Genomic DNA, 25,608 nt, shown 5'->3' on the forward strand with positions numbered 1-25,608 from the left:
CTTTTTTGTACCTCTCTTCGTTTTAACTTTCTGAGCGTGTTTTTAATCCAAACATATCATATCTATATGTTTTTGGAATCAGGAACCGACAAGGAATAAGATGAAGGTGTTTTTAAATTGATTTGGACAATTTAATTTTGATAATAATTTTTATATTTTTAATTTTCAGAGCTTGTTTTTAATCAAAATATAACATATTTATATATTTTTGGAATCAGAAAATGATAAAGAATAAGATGTACGTAAATTTGGATCGTTTTATAAAAAAAATATTTTTTTTACAATTTTCAGATTTTTAATGACCAAACTCACTCATTAGTTTTTAAGCCACCAAGCTGAAATGCAATACCAAACCCCGGCCTTCGTCGAAGATTACTTGACCAAAATGTCAACCAATTTGGTTGAAAAATGAGAGCGTGACAGTGCCGCCTCAACTTTCACGAAAAGCCGGATATGACGTCATCAAAGACATTTATCAAAAAAATGAAAAAAACGTATGGGGATTTCATACCCAGGAACTCTCATGTCAAATTTCATAAAGATCGGTCCAGTAGTTTAGTCTGAATCGCTCTACACACACACACAGACAGACACACACACACACACACACATACACCACGACCCTCGTCTCGATTCCCCCCTCTACGTTAAAATATTTAGTCAAAACTTGACTAAATATAAAAAAAGTTGTTCATGAGACTCTGGTAAAGGTGGCTTTGCAATTCCTGGTAGTTTTTACAAGGTGAGAAAGAAACTGCATTTGTGCAACATTCACACCACTATACACTTACAAGTCAAATCTTGTTGTTAATCTTTAGTGCAGAAAAGAACGCACAAAGATGTAATTTAATTTAGCTTAAAATCATATGTATTTTGTACACATGCATCACATTTACAATCTTTAAGACTGCGAATTATGGGCTTACTCAGTTCAAGAAAAAACATTGAAATCATTTGATACTTACAGTACTTGCATCTTCCAGAACTTGTGCGAAAAGCATCATATAAACTTAGCAAAAAAAGTATTGTGAACAATTGTGAACCCTTATTAAAACATTAATTCCCGTGTCATTTCATTCCAACTTTCTTTGCCATTTAAGGCCATCCACTAGACGATCTGGCACACCATTTGGATCAAAGATGTCTTTAACAGAGATCATGTGACCACTGCTCAAATAAGGGTACCCCCAAAATCGATGTGACAAAAACGAAAGGGACCAATACAAAATCGACGAAAAATCATTTTTGGCAACTTTTACATACGAAGAAAACGTCAAATAAATTATCAACCCAGAACATACGTTGCTTCTAGTCACTTTGCTGATGTAATTTTAGTACAAAGCCATTTCTTAGCTTCTAGTCACTCTAGTCACTTGCTGATGTAGTTTGTTTATGCATTATGTACATTTTTTTTCTTTTCACTGCAGTGTGTAAAGCCTCTATCAGGGTGCGCGGAACAGCCCCAATAGCTTTAGGTACCGTCTGAATTTTATAATGAAATTTAATTTGTTGGATTCCATGAGAATCACCATAAGCAATATTGTGGTAAACGAGAGTCAGCCTGATGTTTGGTAAAATAATGAACAGATTTGGCAATTAAAGCTTTCAATCTTAAAACCATAGGTAAGGTAAATGAGTTTTCAATAAAAATGTTGTCACGCCGGTGGCCTACTACAACAGCACTACACATTGACTCTGTTGTTCTTGGTTTGTGTTTTATTTGTGTGGTTGTGTTTCCTCTGCCTCGTCTCTTCTGATTTCACATACATGGCATTGACATTTTGAATAAAAGCTGCTTTAAGTCCACCTGATAATTCAAATATTATGTAAGCACAGAACAATAATAAGCATCTCAGAAAGAAAGTTCTAAAAACAAATCAGCACAGAGAAAGAATAAAAGGTAATTAAGATCTTGCTGCATATTTTGATACACGTACCTGTAACTCTGATTTCATATTACAGTGGAACCACTCATTAAGACTTTCCTCAAATCTGAGAAAATCAGGTCTTAAAAAGGAGGGAGTCTTAAAATAGTAGTTAATTTACAGAGGTTTTAAACAGAATGTCTGAGAAAACAGTATTAAAAGGGAAGATCGAGTCTTCAATTTGGGGGTCTTAAAAGGGGGGTTTCACTGTGTTCATACTATTTACATCCATTTACATAACCAGACATTGAGGTTTACTTTTACTTGGTGTATGCTATTCCAAAAACGGACACAGCTTTAACCCTCAGGCTGGTTGTCGCGACAAATGTCGCGCTACTTTACGTATACTGTCACCTGGGTGTCACGACATATGTCGCGCTACTGGCTCAGTCTGTTTGGTCGGTTCCGATTACCTCCCATGGATGCGAAAACCTATATGACCATTTTTCTTTATTTTTCTCTCTGTTAATTCAGCAGTGGCTATGTAACATGTGTTACAGAATTGCACCAATGTAAGGGTTAAAATCAATTACAAACAATAAATAGTTTAACACATTCTGTGTACATGTTGAAAATTTGAAAGAGCACCAAACAGCTTCAGTACAAATAAGACATGCAACCAACACAATCACAGTAGATTTTTCCCCTTAAAAGAATGTTTACACAATTCACTTTCACCTGAAATACACAGCTTCTCAGTCCTAGAACTCAAGCATTTATCAAGAAAAAAGAACATTCAAACCTTGCCTGACACATCTTTGAAAAAGGGGGAACAACTCATACTTGGGTTACTGTGTGCAATGGGGAATGTTGACCAGCAACTGCACATCACAATGGGAAAACAAACACCGACATTGTTTTTAATTTACTTCTATGTTTGTGTGTTTCTTTTTTGTTTTTTGCATTATCACTTGCCTGCCTGCTTTGATTAAAACATTAATGGAGAAGGCATGGCTGTTGTAAATATATGTATAGGTTACAGCACGAGTGGTTTTTTATATGGCTTGTATTTCAGTCAAGACCCAGCGGATGAATATCATCGGGAGACACGAGCCTCTGGCGAGTGGCTCTCGATTGATATTCCCGCTGGGTCTTGACTGAAATACAAGCCATATAAAAAACCACGAGTGTTGTAATCTGTATATCCCATTCTACCATCAAACACAAAGTGTAGACTACTAGCGGCACTGTTGCGATCTGTGCAGGGTAAAACTGTTGGCAGCGAGACTTAGCCCTTTTGCAACCTTAAACTAAGTGACCGTCGCTGAAAAAATAAAACGAATGAGTGCATCGATAAGTACGCGGTAACACTACTTTCAGACCATTTAAAAGCTTTAAGTAAAGGTTCATAAGTTGCAAGAAAGTAATGAAGTCGAATAGAAATTAATTTAGTTGAAGCGCACAATTCTTTTGTTTTGCGTTTCAGGTCGGCAGAACGGGCGAAACGGGTTTGGGACCCATTTGGCTTACTCGATTCAGAATCGATTCCTCGTATTTTTTCTCGAACGTGTGTAATTAGGCTTATTGACAGAGAAGCAAATTTTAGGGAACAAATATGTAGGTTTAGATTTAACCATTTGCTCCCTATTTGAAATGTATCTACGTGATAAACTGTTTTGCGAGTGTGTTTGCATGGATGAACTTAAACTGGTATGGGTGCGAGGAAAACGCGACCGACACGTCTGTCACCGCCGATTGATTGCATTTTGAAGGAATATGACTGGATTACGGAAAAATATGTGGACTTACTGCAGAGCCAGGCAAAAGAGTAGACTTGCTCGCAAAATACGTGAAACAGCCGATGTTTAATAGCTGAAGGCGCACACCAAAACACACTACCGACAGACTCTCAAAAGTCGTCTGCTAACGATGCAAGGGGAGGGTACTCGTGTTTTTGTTTTGGTTCGCTAGCATCTGATTATCTTGTAAGTTGAATGTTCGTTTTTTTCGACCTGCATTGCTTTCATAATGAAAAAAACTTTTGCTTATTGCATCTCATACATCAGATCAGTTCTGAGATTCATTTTTGCGTGCAACTGATATGGTTTTCTGAGCCGTGCAATACGATTTTAGAACTTCATACAAATGTGTCACATTGTTCGGCGCGAGGTCAAAGGTCGGGAGGAAAGTAGTCCTTTGCCCAAATCGGAATCTGCACTATCATATATTTTTTGGAGTCCATGATGTATTTATTGAGCTATAAAAATACAACATATATACCCATACTGAAGTAACAGAGACAAAGAAGGGAGGTCATGGGATATATATATATATATACATGTATGACAGGGAAATAGGCAGAGAATTCATTTTGTTGGACAGGAGATCTCTGCGTTTCATGCATCTGTTTACAGAGCAGACCTGTTTACCCTTACGATTTTGGCGTAATTTATTATGATTTTCTGCAAAAAATACGCCATTCCGCTATCCGTGTCAAGACTACGATTTTCATAAATAAAATAAATAAAAAAGAATAAAAAATAATTTTTATTTTTTTTATTTTTTATTAATTCACATGTTTGGCATTGGTTTTTTCAATGGCAACATGGGGTGAAAAAGCACAGGACTGACCAGAGATCATGTCTGTCTGATGAGACGCTGGAGAGCCTTCTAGTGGTGAAGTCTTGCCCTCACTCATTCGGCAAGCGCAAGTACAGTAGAGAAGCGCTTGACACACTGAAAAAGGCCTACTACGAGCAAAAGAAAAAGAATCAGTGATGCATGTGCTTTTGATGTGATCTTCTTTGAAATTATGATGACTACAAAAATTGACTGATGTGTTTTGTTTATGAATGATGGATATATGTGCATGATTGCGTTTCGCAGACACAGTTGTCATGTGCGTTGTAATTGGCGACGAATGCTGGATGATTACTATTTTTGTGCCAGGATTACTATTTTTGGGGCTGAGCATTACTCCAAAACACTTATGGGGGTAAACAGGTCTGACAGAGAGAAAAAGATCCTTTCATAACGTAATATTCTGAACATTTATTATCCTTGACCAAAATGAGAAACAATATTCAATAAACAAAACTAAACAAAAAGAGGTACACATATAAACTGAAATGCAATCTTTCCTTACAAGCACAGCCTGTAGATCTTATTTCAAAACAGTGATGCAAAAGATCTAAAAGAAATTCCAAGAACATGAGATAGAAACTTACCGGTTAGGTACATAGAATGCACATATACTTATGGTTTATACTGAGTGATCAGAAGGAAATTAGTCAGTTTCTTTCACCAGAGATCAGGAATCACGTACCACATAGAAATTGCTCAAAACTAAGAAAACATAATTTCACAAATTTACCATGAGATACTCTTCAGTTTTACAAGCTACATGCCTCTCACTGTTCACTCAATGTTTTCAACATAAGATAGTCAGGAATTTAATGTCATCAATAAACAAGAGTACTATACAGAATTAATATGATTGTACCGGTTACAAGTGTGTGTGTTTAAACGAGCATTTACCTTGCACACTCTAGCAGCATCAACATCTTCAAAAATTATGCTGATATTAAACACAAGGTTTTTTTTACAAATGACTTGAGTAAAACAGATGTGAACGGGGAAGAAGAAGCCACAGAATGCATCTACATAATGCGATAATACCTCAGGACTATTTTCAATGAGAATACTGCACATTGTACACAACTTTCTGTGTTCAGCCACATACTAAACACAACTGCATACTTCACTAAAACAACTCACCTAAAAAATGCAAAATAATGTACATGTTCTTTTCTAGTCATTAAACACAACCACACTCTTCATTACATCCACCTAACTTCAATAAAAATGCAGCACGCTTCCCTGGAGCTACCTAATGTTCAATGTTAGTGTGGTATGGAATTTTTGTCATCTATCACAGGTTCCTCTTGATTCTCATTTTCATCTTGCACAGAGTCACTCAAGTCTGGCACGGCACTCTGCTTGTGCCACAGTTCATAGTACTTGCTCAGAGGGTTTGCCATCAACTCAAAATGAGTGCCTCGCTCAGCCACGCGTCCATTTTCCAAGACAAAAATCTCATCAGCGTCCACCACTGTTGAGAGTCGATGGGCTATCACGATGGTGGTGCGTCCTTGGGTGATTCGTCTGAGGGCTCGAAGGATGTTCTGTTGAAAACAAGAAGAGCAAACGCTCGATCGAGTCACTTTCGCAGTTCTGAATATTATATGAGGCATCAGATGGACAGGAAGAAATTGCTATTCACAACACAATGCATACCTGAAGCATACCTGTGACCTTGAAAAAGGTCAAAGGTCACCAAAGCAGACGTCAAAGTGTAGAGGTCACTGGGAGTCACGTTCACATAAAATTTGAGCCCGGTCACTTTTATAGTTTCCGAGAAAAGCCCAACGTTAAGTTGTGTGTTGCCGAACAGAAAAGGCTAGTTATCTCCCTTGTTTTTCTGATAACGTTCGTAAAAGGCTACAGATGTAAATACTTTGATGTAAAGAATAATCCTACAAAGTTTCAATCACATCCGATGAACTTTGTCAAAGATATAAAATGTCTAATTTTTCCTTTGACGCTGACCTGTGACCTTGAAAAAGGTCAAAGGTCAACGAAACCATCGTTAAAGTGTAGAGGTCATTGGAGGTCACGACTAAACAAAATATGAGCCCGATCGCTTTGATAGTTTCCGAGAAAAGTCCAACGTTAAGGTGGTGTCTACGGACGGCCGGCCGGCCGGCCGGCCGGACAGACTAACACTGACCGATTACATAGAGTCACATTTTCTCAAGTGACTCAAAAATGATCACAAATAACAGGTATGTGTGGGTTAAAAGCATACACACAAACAAAAGAGAGGAACTGCGCATGACTGGACATATACACACAGACTTTTTTTTATACACACAGAGCAAGGTAATTCAGCTGCAAAGCAACTGCAAATCTTGATGGAGTGAGAATTGGCAAATGCTCCCCATTATCATAACACTTTCAAGGCAAATATATCCACCCAAAATCGTTCTTCAACAGGATGTATGCAAGGGAAGGTATCTCACAGCTATGCACAGAACAATAACAAGTAAATTGAAAGCTTATGCCAACAGCATACAAAACAAAATGAAGCAAAGCATTTAAATTTAGAAGAGATGGAGTAGGTGGGTATTCCCGGGAACATTTATCATCATCTAGGTGTGTGTGTGTGTGTGTGTGTGTGTGCGAGTGCATGCCTGTATGTGTGTGCGTGCACGTGTGTGAGAGTGTGTGTGTGAGTATATATCGAAATTCCCTTTTGTTACAGAAACTTCTTTGTCATAAATGAACTGACCTGCTCTGTGATGGTGTCAAGTGATGATGTGGCTTCATCGTACACCAGGATGGGTGTGTCTTTCATGATGGCACGGGCAATGGCAACCCTTTGCTTCTCTCCGCCTGTTGAAGACATTCACATTTTGATCTTTATTATATTCTATATTTATTTAATGATAATGGCATTTGAGTAACAAATGTTCCATTTTGACCATTACAATGTGACACAGATTGCTGATGAAAACAAAACTTCCAGATTCTCATCAAGAAATAAGTCCGTAGTCGATGGGCAACATTAGAAAACAGTCAAAATTTGCATTGCAGTTTGCACATGTGTGACAACATTACAAGCTCACAGCAAAGATAAGACTCAAAATAATGCCTGAAGCTTTGCAAAGAGAGAAGTAGGCTGATACTTGCATCGCAAAAAGGACCAAAAGACAATTGTTTTCTGACCAAAACATTGATAAACAAAGAAAAAAAATCCCACCTATTGACCACCTCTTTCTCCGACCTACTTCCTTCACAAAAGGCCAAAATATAATTGTTTTCTGCATCAAACACTGAAGAAGAAATAAAGAAGAAAGCAACTCCCACCTACCACCCTCCTAAAAAAAAAGATAAGAAAAAGTAAGAAGCAACAAGTCGCGTAAGACGAATTTACTACATTTAGTCAAGCTGTAGAACGCACAGAATGAAACTGAACGCACTGCATTTTTTCACAAGGACCGTAGTCCGCCGCTCAAGCAAAACGCAGTGAAACTGACGAGCCCGTTTAGTGCGGTAGTGGTTTCGCTGTGCTGCATAGCACGCTTTTCTGTACCTCTCTTCGTTTTAACTTTCTGAGCGTGTTTTTAATCCAAACATATCATATCTATATGTTTTTGGAATCAGGAACCGACAAGGAATAAGATGAAATTGTTTTTAAATCGATTTCGGAAATTTAATTTTGGTCATAATTTTTATATTATTAATTTTCAGAGCTTGTTTTTAATCCGAATATAACATATTTATATGTTTTTGGAATCAGAAAATGATGAAGAATAAGATGAACGTAAATTTGGATCGTTTTATAAAAAAAAAATTAATTACAATTTTCTGATTTTTAATGACCAAAGTCATTAATCAATTTTTAAGCCACCAAGCTGAAATGCAATACCAAAGTCCGGCCTTTGTCGAAGATTGCTTTACAAAAATGTCAATCAATCTGATTGAAAAATGAGGGTGTGACAGTGCCGCCTCAACTTTTACAAAAAGCCGGATATGACGTCATCAAAGACATTTATCGAAAAAATGAAAAAAACGTCTGGGGATATCATACCCAGGAACTCTCATGTAAAATTTCATAAACATTGGTCCAGTAGTTTACTCTGAATCGCTCTACACACACACACACACACACACGCACACAGACACACCACACACCACGACCCTCGTCTCGATTCCCCCTCTATGTTAAAACTTGACTAAATGTAAAAAGAAAAACAAAACAACAAACAACAAAACCAATAACAAACAACAAAACCAAAACTAAACAACAACAACAAAACACACATAACAACAAAAACGAAGCAAAACAACAACAACAACAACAACCACAAAATGGGATCTTTACCTGACAGTTTCAGGCCTCTCTCTCCAACCTGTGTCTTATACTGTGCAGGGAATCGGGTCGTGATGGCGTCATGGATTTCTGCCATCTTTGCTGCCTCATACACATCCTGCTCGGACTTCTGCAGGTTGCCGTAGTGAATGTTGTGAAACACTGTGTCGTGAAACAAAACACAGTCCTGCAACAAAAAATAACCACAGTGCTTTTCTGTGTCAGTTGCTACTACAGCGTTGTTTACAAAAATAAAGAAGCTGGAACAAACAGGAACTCCAGTCTTTCGGATGAGACGAAAAACCGAGGTCCCTTCGTGTACACTACATTGGGGTGTGCACGTTAAAGATCACACGATTGACAAAAGGGTCTTTCCTGGCAAAATTGTATAGGCATAGATAAAAATGTCCACCAAAATACCCGTGTGACTTGGAATAATAGGCCGTGAAAAGTAGGATATGCGCCGAAATGGCTGCGATCTGCTGGCCGATGTGAATGCGTGATGTATTGTGTAAAAAAAATTCCATCTCACACGGCATAAATATATCCCTGCGCCTTGAATATAAATTGAAAAAAAAAAAAAAAAAAATCCCTGCGCTTAGAACTGTACCCACGGAATATGCGCGATATAAGCCTCATATTGATTGATTGATTGACTCCAGAATACAGCAGAACCCTACTTTTAAGACATTTTCTGCATTCCTGAGCTATTTACTCTCAGTGTCGCCTCATGGTAGGAGTTTCAGATGCACTGGTTTTTTCCCCCCCGAAAGCAGCATGACGTTGTCTTCAAGGGTAGGTTGGCTTCTCTTTGACTGTTTGTTCTCACTGTCTTTGGCTTCCCTGTTTCACATTTTGTTCTGAAGCTTTGTTATGAAGCACACATTTTATTAAAAAAAAATTTACACTCACAAGTGGCTTTTTTTGTTGTTGTTGAAATTAATTCATAAAAAAAAATTACCACTTGGCTCACAAAGCAGTCAGGATGTCGATTTATTTGACAGTGGTACCTGCGATAAAAGACCACCATTGGGACCAGTTAAAAGTGTCCTTACATTGCAGGTGGCCTGTCATGAGAGGTATTTTGGTCAAGATAATAGACAAAGGGACTCCAGAAGGTGTCCTTTTATGGGAGGTGTCCACTCATCAGAGGTGTCCACTCATCAGAGGGGCCTCACATAGCAGGTGCCACTGTATGTGTCCAAGTGGAGGGATGGTCTTATCCCACGTAAAAGCCTGAACAGATCTGACACAGTGAGCAGAGTAGTTTTTACGGGAAGAACTGTGCCTTTGAGTACACATGTTTATGAAAATGGTCACTAACCTGTGGCACAACCGCCACTGTTTGTCGCATGCTCTCCAAGTCCACGTGACGGATGTCTTGACCGTTGATGAGGATGCGACCAGCCTGAGGGTCATAGAACCGGTACAGCAGACGCACTATTGTTGATTTCCTGAAACAGTTTCGAATGGATTTATGGGAAGGGCTTAAAACAATACAGAAATGGGCTCTTTCATTGAAAAATAAAAAATGGAAGTGACTGACATACAGACAGGCACGCACACACTTCCACACACACACACACACACACACTTCCACACAGAGGAGGGATTGGCTAGGGGAGAGACAGATTTTGATTCTACACACAGGAAACAGTACTACAAAATACTGACAATTATTGGCTGTCATTTTCTTCATATTATTTTGAAGTCAGCAGGCCACACTTCACACTTTACTTCCAATTTATTTAGTATCAAACCCCCACCATGGTCATCACCAACAACATGAACAACAACAAACGACGACAACATAATTTAAATTACCCAGATCCACTGCCACCAACGATGGCAACCTTCTTTCCTGCTGGCACCTCAAAGGACATCCCCTGCAGGATCTTCTGGCCAGGAACGTACTCAAAGACCACATCCTGGAAGGTGATGGTGGCCTCTGGCGGTGTCACCTGCAGCACTGGTGCTCCTGGTTCGCTCTGGAACAAACGGCACAAAAACATGTGAACAGATGTGCCTGGAGGCAGTAAATTTGCTACATTGTATGACAAGCGTAATGGCCTAGTGGATAAGATGCCGGCCTCTCAAGCGGAAGGTCGTCGGTTCAAATCCCGGCCGCACCTGGTGGGTTAAGGGTGGATATTTTTTCGATCTCCCAGGTCAACTGATGTGCAGACCTGCTAGTGCCTTATTCCCTTTTGTGAGTGCATGCAAGCTGCAAGCACAAGACCAACTGTGCACGGAAAAGATCCTGTAATCCCTATCAGAGTTTCGTGGTTATAGAAAAACAAAAATACCAATCATGCATCCCCCTAAAGCGGTTTATGGCTAAATGGCAGGGTAAAAACGGTCATATACTCAAAAGCCGTGGGAGTGAACGAAGAAGAAGCTACATTGTATCTTCTACTGCTTACGCAACCCGACTTTCAAAATAAACAGCAATTTGGGAATGTGCAAAGTGTTTTGTGCTGCCTTTTATTTATCAAAGCATGCAGAAGGCCCATCCCTTGTCACTATGTGGTTCCTTGAGTGCCTCAGTGTCCTGAAGAGCTATGCCTGAGGGAGCATAAGCTCCTGGTACGGTCACCTACACTGGACAGGTCAAAGGGTAGAGAACAGACTAATAAGGACCAGCTCCCTCCTACCTAAACAAAACAAAAAAAGAATTCCAGAAGCATTAACGTTTTGTGTGAGAGCAGAAGAGGAGTACCTGTAGTGCTGGCAGAGTGTGAGAAGCAAATTCCTTGCCAAACCCGTAACTTGCATCAACATGGGTTTTGTTCAGTTAGATGTACATGTCCTACGGTTGAGCCACATTAAGGCCTATGAACTAATGCCTCGACAACTCTAAAATTGGTATGGCCATGATAACTGAGTTTCTAAGCCTGAAGAAAAAGTGAAAACACTATCATGAAACAGACAAGATGAAATGTTTCTACTAGTAGCCCACATACAGATTGTGCAGCAGAAGGTTCAAATATTTCATCTTGCTCAAAGCATTACCACACTTCATATAAGCATAGCTTATTGTGTGGTCCCAAGTTAATCTTCTGTATCATATGCCAGCCTTAGTCATCTAAATATACCAGCACGGTTGGCCTAGTGGTAAGGCGTCCGCCCCGTGATCGGGAGGTCGTGGGTTCGAACCCCGGCCGGGTCATACCTAAGACTTTAAAATTGGCAATCTAGTGGCTGCTCCGCCTGGCGTCTGGCATTATGGGGTTAGTGCTAGGACTGGTTGGTCCGGTGTCAGAATAATGTGACTGGGTGAGACATGAAGCCTGTGCTGCGACTTCTGTCTTGTGTGTGGCGCACGTTATAAATGTCAAAGCAGCACCGCCCTGATATGGCCCTTCGTGGTCGGCTGGGCGTTAAGCAAACAAACAAACAAGTCATCTAAATAAAATCACGTTTAAACCAAAGCATTATCATCTGACCACGTCTACCATTATGGAGGTCTCTCATCTCCCAACCACTCCCTCCCCCCCTCCCCCACCCATTTACCTTTCCTCTACAAGTGCAGACGTACCTTGATGCTTGTGGACAGGTTTAGAAGGTTGAACATGGTTTGCATGTCGATGAGCGACTGTCGCACTTCACGGTACACTGACCCCAGGAAGTTAAGCGGCATTGACAACTGGAACAGCAGTCCGTTCACCATGACCAGGTCTCCAACCGTCATGGTCCCTGAACACACAGTAAAAGTGATCAACAGTGCATTTTGTAGAAAAAAATCCTCTCCTATATCTCGCTCAGTGTCTTGGATACATGTGCATGTGTGTGTTGTGTGTCTCAACTTGAAGGGGCACGAAGCTTCCACAGCCCCATACAAAATCTCAATAAATATTTCCAGAAATTGTCTATTTCACTCTCCTCAAGTAAAGACAAGACTACAAAGTAAGCGACCCTTTTCTCTCACTCTCTCTCCCTTCATGATATTCTGAGTGGCGAGAACCATGACGGCTCTCTCTCTCTCTCTCTCTTACCTTGAGTGGACATGTTTATTATGTAAATTTTACTGTAATTAACTTAACTTCTATTTTTTCTTGTTATTAATCCAGTTACCCTCAATGGGCGAGGGCAGGATGAAAACAAGTCGCGTAAGGCGAAAATACAACATTTAGTCAAGTAGCTGTCGAACTCACAGAATGAAACTGAACGCAATGCAACGCAGCAAGACCGTATACTCGTAGCATCGTCAGTCCACCGCTCATGGCAAAGGCAGTGAAATTGACAAGAAGAGCGGGGTAGTAGTTGCGCTGAGAAGGATAGCACGCTTTTCTGTACCTCTCTTCGTTTTAACTTTCTGAGCGTGTTTTCAATCCAAACATATCATATCTACAGTACTCCCCAGTTAACGTCACTACCGTTTAAGGTCACACCTCTGATAACATCAATCAGGGTGTTGGTCCCGACCTAAAGCCTTCTTTGTATGACTAAGAAAACCTCGCTTACCGTGACCTCGGATATGGGAACACCTCTTTTTAGGTGACCCCCGTTCTGGTCTCTAAATGCAGAAGACCACCGCTTAAGATCAAGCGAAACTGAAACGGAAAAAAATCTCCCAATAATGCGGCCTTGACCACAGGAGCTTGTATCCAACCACTGGTCGATAATAGACCCTATCGGTATTCCAAGCTCTCGTAATCTCTCGCAAACTTCAGAGCATAGCAAAGCATGCGGTACAGCGATCTCGTGCGAGCTGCACAAGCCAAGGTTCGAAGTTCTCGCAATGTTCAAAGCATAACAAAGAGCGTGTCTCGCGAGAGCTGCTCAGATACCAAAAAGGTCTATTATTTACTCCTGCATGCTTATTATTTACTGCTGCATGCTTACCCTTACTACTACTATTTATTAGTAAATAAATAATAAGTAGTAAATAGTACTAGTAGACTGTATGAATAAGGAGTAAATAAATGGAATAAGGAGTAAATAATTATTGACCGGTGGTTGGATACAAGCTGTGGCCTTGACAGAGTTTTTTTCTCTCCATAATGACGTCAAAAGAGAAGTGACGCACAAATGTAAACGTCATCAGATTATTTGGCCCGATTATTTTACCCCAAAGAGAAGGATGAGGAAATCTTTCGCAAATAAAACTTGGAAAATAGTTCCCGCCAAAAAAGTTGCTGAACCAATCAAATTGCCAACGGAAACCACTTTGACAGAGTGAGACCCGTGGATGATGACAGATGTAACTGCAGTGTGCCCGCTCCCCTTCTGCAGAGGTGCATGAGGCTAGAATTGACCTCATGTTGTAATGCATGTCATAAGCAATATTTGAGTAGTGCCAATTTTAGGCCAAAATAAAAGACATTGTTCAAGATTTGAGATATTTGGAAGTTCTCTCTCTCTCTCTTTCTCTCTCTCTTTCGTTCCCCCTCTCTCTCTCTTCTCTCATGGTCTCTGTTTCTGTCTGTCTGTCTGTCTCTCACTCTCAGTCTCCGACCCCTCTCCTCTCTCTCTTTCTCTCTATCTTTGCCCCCAGTCTGGCCATCTCTCTCTCTTCTATCATGTCTCTTTCTCTCTCTCAGCCTCCAATCTCTCTCTCTCTCTCTCTCTCTCTCTCTCTCTCTCTCTGTCTCTCTCTCTCTCTCTCTCTCTCTCTCTCTCTCTCTCTCTCTCTCTCTCTCTCTCTCTCTCTCTCTCTCTCTTTACATTTAGGCAAGTTTTGACTAAATGTTTTAACATAGAGGGGGAATCGAGACGAGGGTCGTGGTGTATGTGTGTGTGTGTGTGTGTGTGTGTGTGTGTGTCTGTGTCTGTGCATGTGTGTGTGTAGAGCGATTCAGACCAAACTACTTGACCGATCTTTATGAAATTTGACATGAGAGTTCCTGGGAATGATATCCCCGAACATTACTTTTGATGACGTCATATCCGGCTTTTTGTAAAAGTTGAGGCGGCACTGTCACACCCTCATTTTTTAATAAAATTGATTGACATTTTTGTAAAGCAATCTTCGACGAAGGCCGGACTTTGGTATTGCATTTCAGCTTGGTGGCTTAAAAATTAATTAATGACTTTGGTCATTAAAATCTGAAAATTGTAATAAATTCTTTTTTTATATAAAACGATCCAAATTTACGTTAATTTTATTCTACATCATTTCCTGATTCCAAAAACATATAAAGATGTTATAGTTGGATTAAAAATAAGCTCTGAAAATTAAAAATATAAAAATTATGATCAAAATTAAATTTCCGAAATCGATTTAAAAACAATTTCATCTTATTCCTTGTCGGTTGCTGATTCCATATAGATATGATATGTTTGGATTAAAAACACGCTCACAAAGAGGTACAGAAAAGCGTGCGATGCAGCACAGCGAAACCACTACCGCGCTGAACAGGCTCATCAGTTTCACTCCGTTATGCACTAGCGGCGGACTACGGTCATTGTGAAAAAATGCAGTGCGTTCAGTTTTATTCTGTGAGTTCCACAGCTTGACTAAATGTAGTAATTTCGCCTTACGCGACTTGTTAACTCTGTCTCTCTCTCCGTCTCCTCTCTTTATCTCTGTTTGTCATGATCAGTTTGTCTGTGTCTCTCTTCTCTTTCTATGTCTGTCTGTCTGTCTGACCTCACCTCTCTCTCTCTCTCTCTCTCTCTCTCTCGCTCTCGCTCTCTCTCTCTCTCTCTCTCTCTCTCTCTCTCTCTCTCTCTCTCTCTCTCTCTCTCTCTCTCGCTCTCTCTCTCTCTCTCTCTAATGCAGCCGATGGTCTCTGTGTCAGTGTCAGTATGTATGTCAGTGTGTGTTTCTCTCTGGATCTGCCCATTATCACGTCATTGACTTTCAATTGGCGGGAAGTCTTTTATGGGGCCTCAAACTTAACTCTGATCTCCTCGGATAAGATCAATTTTTTCTACTGAAATTGATCTTATCCGAGGATCGGTTAACGTGTCCCTCGGATAAGATCACGAATTTTTTTGGTCCCAACGAGGGTCACCTTATCCGAGGAGTACTGTATATGTTTTTGGAATCAGGAACCGACAAGGAATAAGATGAAAGTGTTTTTAAATTGATTTCGAAAATTTAATTTTGATCATAATTTTTATATTTTTAATTTTCAGAGCTTGTTTTTAATCCGAATATAACATAGTTATATGTTTTTGGAATCAGAAAATGATGGAGAATAAGATGAACGTAAATTTGGATCGTTTTATAAGAAAGTTTTTTTTTTTACAATTTTCAGATTTTTAATGACCAAAATCATTAATTAAATTTTAAGCCACCAAGCTGAAATGCAATACCGAAGTCCGGGCTTCGTCGGAGATTACTTGACCAACATTTCAACCAATTTGGTTGAAAAATGAGAGCGTGACAGTGCCGCCTCAACTTTCACGAAAAGCCGGATATGACGTCATCAAAGACATTTATCAAAAAAAATGAAAAAAACGTCTGAGGATATCATACCCAGGAACTCTCATGTCAAATTTCATGAAGATCGGTCCAGTAGTTTAGTCTGAATCGCTCTACACACACACACGCACAGACAGACAGACACACATACACCACGACCCTCGTCTCGATTCCCCCCTCTATGTTAAAACATTTAGTCAAAACTTGACTAAATGTAAAAAGCATGCTTACATTGCTTATTCTGTTACCCTCGAAAAAGTAAAGTTCAATTCAATTCAAGTCTCTCTCACTCTCACCCTTCATGATATTCTGAGTGGCGAGAACCATGACCGCTGTGATGCCAACACTGAAGATGACGTTCTGGCCCCAGTTCAGCAGTGCAAGGCTGGTGGTCGTTTTGAGCGATGCCTGCTCGTAGTTCTTCAGGTGAACGTCGTACGTTTCTGCTTCATATTTCTCATTGTTGAAGTACTGGCAGAACACAAAAAGGAGATGTTATTCATTTTGCCGGAAGAGGTTGAGTACTTGATTGTGCGATGATAAACTTGAAAGCAGGAATAACATTTCCTAATAAATCACCATGTACAAAAATGATGCAAGTCTACTAAAATTCATCCGTTTATTTATTTTTTTATTAATTCATTTATGAACCCCATTTTAAGACCCCCCAATATAAGACTTCATTAAGACATGTTTTTTCTTCACATTTTCTGTTCATAACCCCTGTAAATTTACCTTCATTTTAAGACTCCCTCCTTTTTAAAGACCACATTTTCTTACATTTTTTGGGTAGGTCTTAAAAGGCGGGTTCCACTGTAATCTGCTGTTTTTTCTCTGGGGGCAAGTCAGGTGTGCTTGATGCCCCAGTGTCACTCAAAGATGCTGCAGCTCAATGTCAGGACCAGTTAGTAATCACATGATGATTATAAATAGTGGATTTTCCAAAATAACTCGGTTTATGGGTTGTGAAAGAGTTTAATACCATTGCTTTTCCTCTGACAAATAACTTTACACGTGCTCCTGTCCACGTGTTTTCGACACACCCCTCGCTCGTGATTGGCCCCTCCAATGTTTGTCCGAGTTTAAAGCAAGGGTATTCACTCTTTCACAACCCATACAAACCTGACAGAGTTATTTTTGGAATGTGTCTATTATAATTACAGTGTTCTTATTTTTAGTGTTTATTTTTTTTTTTTTAACTTTTTTTTTACAGATCTTGCTATAAAGTGCCACTGATTTGCCTTGGGATCTCCAATGAAGAAAAAAACAACATCAGAAGCTGAAGACATTAATGTAAGATTTTACCACCAACCTTGACAGTTTCATAGTTGATAAGGGAATCGATGGCTTTGTTTCCAGCCTGTGAATCTGCCTTGTTCATTATCACTCGAAACTTGGTCCTGGAGTAATAAAACATCATTTACAACACTGATCATCCAGTTGAACTGTTCATGCGAAATATATAGTACAATCAAGTGTGTTGAGTGATAAATGTTTACTTTACTTTCTTCCCATGAGAAAGGAAGTATATTTAACATGGGTACCGTATTGTGTTCAAAGTTTATGAATCAGTTCAGCTACAAGGTCTAAAGCTCACACACACATTTAATCAAGTACCTTGATATTATTCCTAAATGAAGACTGGTCGGAAAGAACTCAAGTTCAGTTTACAAAAACAAGTCAGCAAAAACAAAGGGCTAGCTTCCAGTCCATGATGAATATCTTGCAGACTTCTAAGGCAAAGAATAATACAATGCCAAGTCAAGATTGTCAAGGACGCTGCCTACCTCCACTGCGTGATTGCCAGGGTGAAGACTGTGTAGGCAGTGATGCAGCCCAGTGTTACAAGTGCAAAACTACCACCGCACTTGTAGTACTGAAAAGAATAGATGACAAAAGCTGTAAAAGAATGGATTTTAAAACTTCTGAAGATCAGAAAAATAAACAACACTAGAAGTAAATCAGTAACTTCATACCAAATAGAAGCACATGTGAGCTATTCTGTAACATTATGTTTCATGTGTTAACATTTATTTCATCAACAACAATAACAACCGTTCACAGCTTTAGATGTTCACAAAACTCTTGCGATGGGAACATTTGCAGTCAAACTTACCATGATGCCACTGACTAAAGAGACTTCAAAAATGGTAGGAACGACATTGAACACCAAAGCACTCAGCACAAAGTTAATCCCCCTGAAACAGAAAAGACACCATTCTAATCACTCCAAACCATGGCAAATCTTTGTTTTCCTCCTTTTTTTCCTCACATTTTTAGTCAATATTTGCAAATTAGGTTCATTATTATTTTTTTCTCACCGAGACCATGGTGCAATGTCTTGGTTGAAGGGGTTTGGCCAGCCCAGGACTTGCTCGTCTCGGTGAAGAAAAATCAAGTGTGTTCAGTTTCACTCTTTTAGGCAGACAGATTGACTAAATGTTTTGACATCACTTTATGCAACTAGTTTTCGGTGATAAAAACAAACAACTAACAAACAAAAAGTGTCTTGCACATTAATAGGATTTCTTTCTCATTTAAAATTGTATTATAAAAAGCCAGGATAAATCTGGTTTAACCTTTATGCAGACCTGTTTACCCCCATAAGTGTTTTGGAGTAATGCTCAGCCCCAAAAATAGTAATCCTGGCACAAAAATAGTAATCATCCAGCATTCGTCGCCAATTACAACGCACATGACAACTGTGTCTGCGAAACGCAATCATGCACATATATCCATCATTCACAAACAAAACACATCAGTCAGTTTTTGTAGTCATCATAATTTCAAAGAAGATCCCATCAAAAGCACATGCATCACTGATTCTTTTTCTTTTGCTCGTAGTAGGCCTTTTTCAGTGTGTCAAGCGCTTCTCTACTGTACTTGCGCTTGCCGAATGAGTGAGGGCGAGACTTCACCACTAGAATAAGGCTCTCCAGCGTCTCATCAGACAGACATGATCTCTGGTCAGTCCTGTGCTTTTTCACCCCATTTTGCCATTGAAAAAAACAATGCCAAACATGTGAATTGATTAAAAAAAAATAAAAAAATTTTTATTTTTTTTTACATTTTTTTTATTATGAAAATTGTAGTCTTGACACGGATAGCGGAATGGCGTATTTTTTGCAGAAAATCGTAATAAATTACGCCAAAATCGTAAGGGTAAACAGGTCTGCTTATGACTGCCTACAGTATGTATCAGGTACAGTCCACCCCGAAAATCAATAATGTGGCAAGGGAGATAACAGATGTATGTCACTCTTTGACCTGCGACCACTTGATTGCCTTACCTGGAGAACTTTGTCTTCTATTTTTTAATTTTTTTTAAAGATGGTGGCTTGTTGTTTCGGTTTTTTTAATATGATCTTTTATTTTTTTTAAAAATAAAATTTTCAGTCTGTCAAGGGGCCCAAACTATAGTATATATATCACTCTCTCTCCCCCCTCATCCCTTATTTCTTTCTTTACTTTTCTTTCTTTATTTGGTGTTTAACGTCGTTTTCAACCACGAAGGTTATATCGCGACGGGGAAAGGGGGGAGATGGGATAGAGCCACTTGTCAATTGTTTCTTGTTCACAAAAGCACTAATCAAAAATTTGCTCCAGGGGCTTGCAACGTAGTACAATATATATTACCTTACTGGGAGAATGCAAGTTTCCAGTACAAAGGACTTAACATTTCTTACATACTGCTTGACTAAAATCTTAACAAAAATTGACTATATTCTATACAAGAAACACTTAACAAGGGTAAAAGGAGAAACAAGAATTCGTTAGTCGCCTCTTACGACATGCTGGGGAGCATCGGGAAAATTCTTCCCCCTAACCCGCGGGGGGCATCCCTTATTTACCTGGTGCCTCTGTCAATGGCTTTGGACAAGGCGCCTGTCTGCCTGGAAAGGTGAAAGTTGAGATCCAAGTTGTGGAGATGCAGGAACACACTCTGCGCTAATCTGCGTATGGAGTTCTGGGCAACCTTGGCAAACACTGCGTTACGCAGTTCGTTGAACGCCACAGATGTAGCTCTGGCCACACCATCTGCACAAGTGTGACTGAGAAATGAAACGACTGGAGATATGTAATGACTGGGCAATGAAACGACTGGGAAATGAAACGACTGGGAAATAAAATGACTGGGAAATGAAAAACTGTGAATGAAAAGACTGTGAAATGAAGTGACTGGGAAATAAAACACCTGGGAAATGAAACATTCAGATCTGGAACGCAATACTTAATGTAAAGTTTTCTAAGAGCGAAAAAAGATATGCAAAGCACAAATCACAGTGGAACCCTCTGTTTAAGACCTTCACAAATCTGAGAAAATTAGGTCTTAAAAGGCAAGGAGTCTTAAAATGGGGGTACATTTACAGAGGCTATGAAAAGAACATCTGAGAAAGCAGGGTCTTTAAAAGGGGAAGTCTTAAATTTCGAGGTCTTAAAATGGGGTTCCACTGTATTGGAACCATTGAGTTGGAGATTCCTGATTTTTCCATTTTTTCTGTATCAAACAGAGTGACAGTAACATTAAAAACAGGCTAAGATGTGAATTGAATACTATTGTGACTGTCCTCTTTAGAACATTATTTGGACAGCTATTTGGCTTGTGCAAGCATTAACCATACAAGAGAATGTCATGTTGCAAAGTGATGCAAGCTACACAGGAAACTCTATAACTGTATGAGACGAAGGGTTAAAGCCAACAACAACAAACGTTGGATTTGGGTAACAGTAGGGTCGAAGAGTTTTTTGTTTTTGTGTAGTTAAACACAACACGTGTTGTCCTCTTGGGCAGCCAATAAGATATGATTTCAAGGGAGGTTAATACTACAGCTGGATTTCTTCCCTACAGTATTTCCCTTGGTATTTATCGCAAATGTTTCATTTTCAGTGGGTATGGAGCATCAAATGTCCCACCTTCTGTCAACCTACTTTTTTTTGTCCAGAGTGGTAAGAAAAGTTTAAGGGTCGGCAGAAAAAATATGGTTAGCAGTTACTCGAATCCAACATTGTCCCAAAAACGGACCGGAGCTGTGTGTCATGCAACATTGAAAAATACATTTTCAGCAAATGTTCTCCCCCCAAAAGGCTTGATTTTGCAGCTAGTACAACTATCAAGAGTACTCACAGCCAATCATGATGGCAACGCCTGCTGTCACCATGGTACCCGAGGCATCGTTGATATGAAGCCAGTTGTCAGAGTTGTTCAGATAATCCACTCCATGTTTGAAGATGAACGGCACTTGAACGTTCACCACCTGGCACCAATAGGATAACAAGAGGAAAATTATGCACAACCATGAAATGTGAAAGGTTGGTTATTCAACATCTCCCAATGTTGGCACTACATCAATGGCAATATTTTCCAATAAGAAGTACTCTGTCAATAACTCAAAGCTGCAGTCTGTTATACTACAAATGCTGGCTCACTAAACCGCTTTGCAGGCAGCATAAATTTTTAACCTCTGTAAGCCGTAATCAATAAAACAACATTATAAGAATAAACAAACACTTGGCGCATATAAACTATAGCATACTCGTATACGTACATATCACACTTGGCGCATATCAACTATAACATCAGCTTATAGTAACAAACTAAAGGAATTTTTGGACACTTTTCTGTGTGCCATGAAATCCCACCTTTTAAACCAACACACACACACACACACACACACTGACACACATACGATGTCTCTCACCCTTCACTCACCTTTGCACCGACCAGCAGAGACAAGGCTGTGATGACCCTGACCTTGGTGCCGAGGTTGTCCTTGGGCCAGATGTAGGTCATCATAGCACGCAGGATGTCCTTTCCAGGCACCTCCTTGTCCTGTGGCAGGCCTTTGACGTCCTGAGGGTTGAAGCTCGACGCTCCTGGATGCCATAGTCGCTCTGGAAGTATGCGTCTGTAAATCTGTGATGGAGGAGAACAAATATTTCAACTCTTTTTCTCTAGGTTCAAAGCCAGATATTTAAACTTTGATTGACACAGCATATTTCTTAAAGATGTCACTGTCTTCCCATCTCCCTTTCACAGCCAAACAGATGGACATAGACTAGACACACAAACACAAATGTATTCTTTATGCACACACATGTGAAAGAGAGAGAAGACAAGAAATAAAAGAACAATGAAAGAAAGAGGAAAGGCACGGGATAAAGAAAAACACAGCCAGTGTATTTGAATATCTATTTTAAAGGGGACAGCAAATTCTGATTTATTCATGCTTGGTTTTTTCTTTTCTTTTTAATTTTATCATATACTTCCTCTTCTTAATCAGTTTATGATGGCCTGACAGTGACAGTATGATTCATGTCACTTGTTTACCCTCTTATTTAAAAAAAATCTGCCTCGTAAAAAATGTAGAGATATATATATCCATCTTATCTTCAGTTTTTCACCTTTTGAAATAATGTTGTTTTGCCAAAAGTCACATTGTGACGACCATCAATCTGTCCTCTCTTGTCTCCATGTTGCTGGCTCTGAAACAAAATGACGGAAATGTTACAAACTCACTTACATTCATTCATTCACACTAGTTGCATCCAAGCATGGTCAAAACCGTGTCTGAAATAAGATATGCTTGACATGCTTACTTTCTTCTTGAATGACTTGCAATTCTTAAGGCCCGGTCACACAGCCCAAAAGTCACGTAAACGCATGAATCACGCATTAAATTTGGTTGTGCGTGCTTGTCGGTTGAGAATTTGACCATTTTCGCTGATTTACGCGATGAAAATCACCGATAAATTGCGCAAGAACTACGGAAAGATCACGCAAAAATCACTAACAAACCACGCACTACAGTGCATAGGTACGCAAAGGTCCACGGAAAACCACGTATAATCTGCGCACTATCACTAATGAACTGCGTATGAATCGCGCATGAACTGCGCAAGGAATGTGCGGCAGCGTGCACGTCCGTTCCGCGCATATATAAACTGATGCAACCGCGGCGCCTTGGCATTCCCGTTTCAACAGTCGCGAACGATCACTGATATTCCACGCATATTTCGCGCATTGTTCGCGTAAGAACTACGTAAACTAGGCAGAAATTACGTAAAACAGCGCAATACTGCGTAAACTCTTACGCGAAGCCGAGTTTTGAGCTGCTCAAAACCTGGAATCGCGTAAAGCGCCGATCCGGCGAACATCGGCGGACAACTACGGAGGTTCCACGTCAGACAAACTGATGAAATGTGCAAATCGCGCATGTATCGCGTAAGGATCGAATTTCGTGCGTGATTCATGCGTTTACGCGACTTTTGGGCTGTGTGACCGAGCCTTTATCAAGTAACTTGACCCAATTTTGTGCTGACAACTGACATCGTAGCCAACATCCTAGCTAGCATCTACAGTTACAGACATTTTGCAACCTCTATTCACAAGTAAATGAATGTGTGTTCAGGGACAAGTTGCACACTTTAATACATTCAGTCAGTGTTATCTGCGAGCCACCAGAAAAAAGAAAACAAAAGATGATTTCGGCTTTGTGACTCGATCACAAAAGTTTACTTCTGGGTTCAAGCAGCAGTCTTAGCATGACAGAAAATGGTCAAGCAGTGAGAGATTGATGATTTAAATAATCTTCAGCACTTTTAATTGAAAAAAACCCCACATTTCTGTGAAAGCAGAACTCAGATTTCTCTCAAGTTTTAGACTTTCTCCGGTTCTGTTTGCAGTTGCACCAAAACGGCATAAGGATGATGACATTGACACAAGTTTGCTCACCTTCTGTACCATGTAAACGTGTTGGTTGACTCGCAAAAGACCTCGGAATCGCAGCTGGTGCAAAGTCCCGAGTTGTCTGTTGATGGGAAGACATTTTGAGGATTCAGTGAACGAAAAACCAAGTAACCCTGACGCCGAGAGTCGGCAGCGAACAAGCACCACGGCCATGTTCGCCGTAGTGACCTCCCTTGGAGAACGTGTTTATTTACAGTAGCCTCCCCTGTACTGCTCTCGTTCTCTCTCTCTCTCTCGGCACTGGCATTTCCAGTTGCTGTTCCCATGGCCCAGAGAAAAAACAAGTCGCGTAAGGCGAAATTACTACATTTAGTCAAGCTGTGGAACTCACAGAATGAAACTGAACGCATTGCATTTTTTACAATGACCGTAGTCCGCGGCTAGTGCAAAAGGCAGTCAAACGGTGTTTAGCGCGGTAGCGGTTGCGCTGTGCTGCATAGCACGCTTTACTGTACTGCTCTTCGTTTTAACTTTCTGAGCGTGTTTATAATCCAAACATATCATATCTATATGTTTTTGGAATCAGGAACCGACAAGGAATAAGATGAAATTGTTTTTAAATCGATTTCAGACATTTTATTTTAATCATAATTTTTATATTTTTAATTTTCAGAGCTTGTTTTTAATCCGAATATAACATATTTATATGGTTTTGGAATCAGAAATTGATGAAGAATAAAACAAAAGTAATTTTGGATCGTTTTATAAAAAAATAATTTTAATTACAATTTTCAGATTTGTAATGACCAAAGTCATTAATTAATTTTTAAGACTCCATGCTGAAATGCAATACCAAAGTCCGGCCTTCGTCGAAGATTGCTTGGCCAAAATTTCAATCAATTTGATGGAAAAATGAGGGTGTGACAGTGCCGCCTCAACTTTTACAAAAAGCCGGAAAGGACGCCATAAAAGACATTTATCGAAAAAATGAACAAAACGTTCGGGGATATCATACCCAGGAACTCTCATGTAAAATTTCATAAAGATCGGTCCAGTAGTTTGGTCTGAATCGCTCTACACGCACGCACGCACACACACACACACACACACACACACACACACACACACACACACACCACGACCCTCGTCTCGATCCCCCCTCTATGTTAAAACATTTAGTCAAAACTTGACTAAATGTAAAAAGAAAAGGACAGTTTCAAGTTAAAAACAATGGTAAAATCACTGGAAGCCCCGTTAACCGACTCGCCGGTTCTCGAGCTAGGGGCTCCCGTAACCGACTAGTCGGTTCCACGAGCCCGCAAGTCAGTTCAGTCACAACATAGATGTGTATTGACGGGATCGCCAACTCGTTGCGCGCGCTCACCAAGTAGCGGAAAGCGGAAAAGACGATTTTGACAGTAACTTTACTTCCGGTGCAGTCTTTCAACACATGGAGAAGAAGGAGAATTTCGAAGGGGAGGTGGAGTTTGTGGCTGAGGTATGTGAAAAGCAAACAAAGCAATACAAAAAGATCATTGCTGATGATTGAAATGAGTCATGTGAATCAACAATAAAGATTGATTGTGGACGGCACGTCATTATTTTTGTTTTTAACACTTGAAACGCGAGAGCATCTGACACACTGGTAAATCCGAAGCTGTGCACTCAAGCTGATCAGCAGATCGTTTTTCTGCAGAATTCTCGCTCACATCGGCCACTATTTTAGCTCAGCGAACCGACAAATTTGCAA

At 39.9% G+C, this 25,608-nt stretch overlaps 1 protein-coding gene across 1 annotated transcript; it reads right to left on the minus strand.

Annotated features, from left to right (window-relative positions):
- Positions 1–799: 799 nt before the first annotated feature.
- Positions 800–24,072, minus strand: LOC138962334 (iron-sulfur clusters transporter ABCB7, mitochondrial-like). The gene is made up of 15 exons (XM_070334112.1): positions 23,904–24,072; positions 22,574–22,654; positions 21,882–22,085; positions 21,297–21,426; positions 20,023–20,209; positions 18,288–18,369; positions 17,959–18,047; positions 17,484–17,571; positions 16,468–16,642; positions 12,338–12,495; positions 10,624–10,787; positions 10,124–10,253; positions 8,812–8,986; positions 7,216–7,319; positions 800–6,049 (listed from the first exon to the last, which is right to left on the minus strand). Exons 1-15 carry the CDS (start codon positions 24,069–24,071, stop codon positions 5,768–5,770), a joined length of 2,217 nt encoding a protein of 738 aa, XP_070190213.1. The 5' UTR covers position 24,072; the 3' UTR covers positions 800–5,767.
- Between the last annotated feature and the right edge of the window lie 1,536 nt (positions 24,073–25,608).

The sequence above is a fragment of the Littorina saxatilis genome, linkage group LG3 (genome assembly GCF_037325665.1).
Source record: "Littorina saxatilis isolate snail1 linkage group LG3, US_GU_Lsax_2.0, whole genome shotgun sequence".
Lineage (NCBI taxonomy): Eukaryota > Metazoa > Mollusca > Gastropoda > Littorinimorpha > Littorinidae > Littorina > Littorina saxatilis.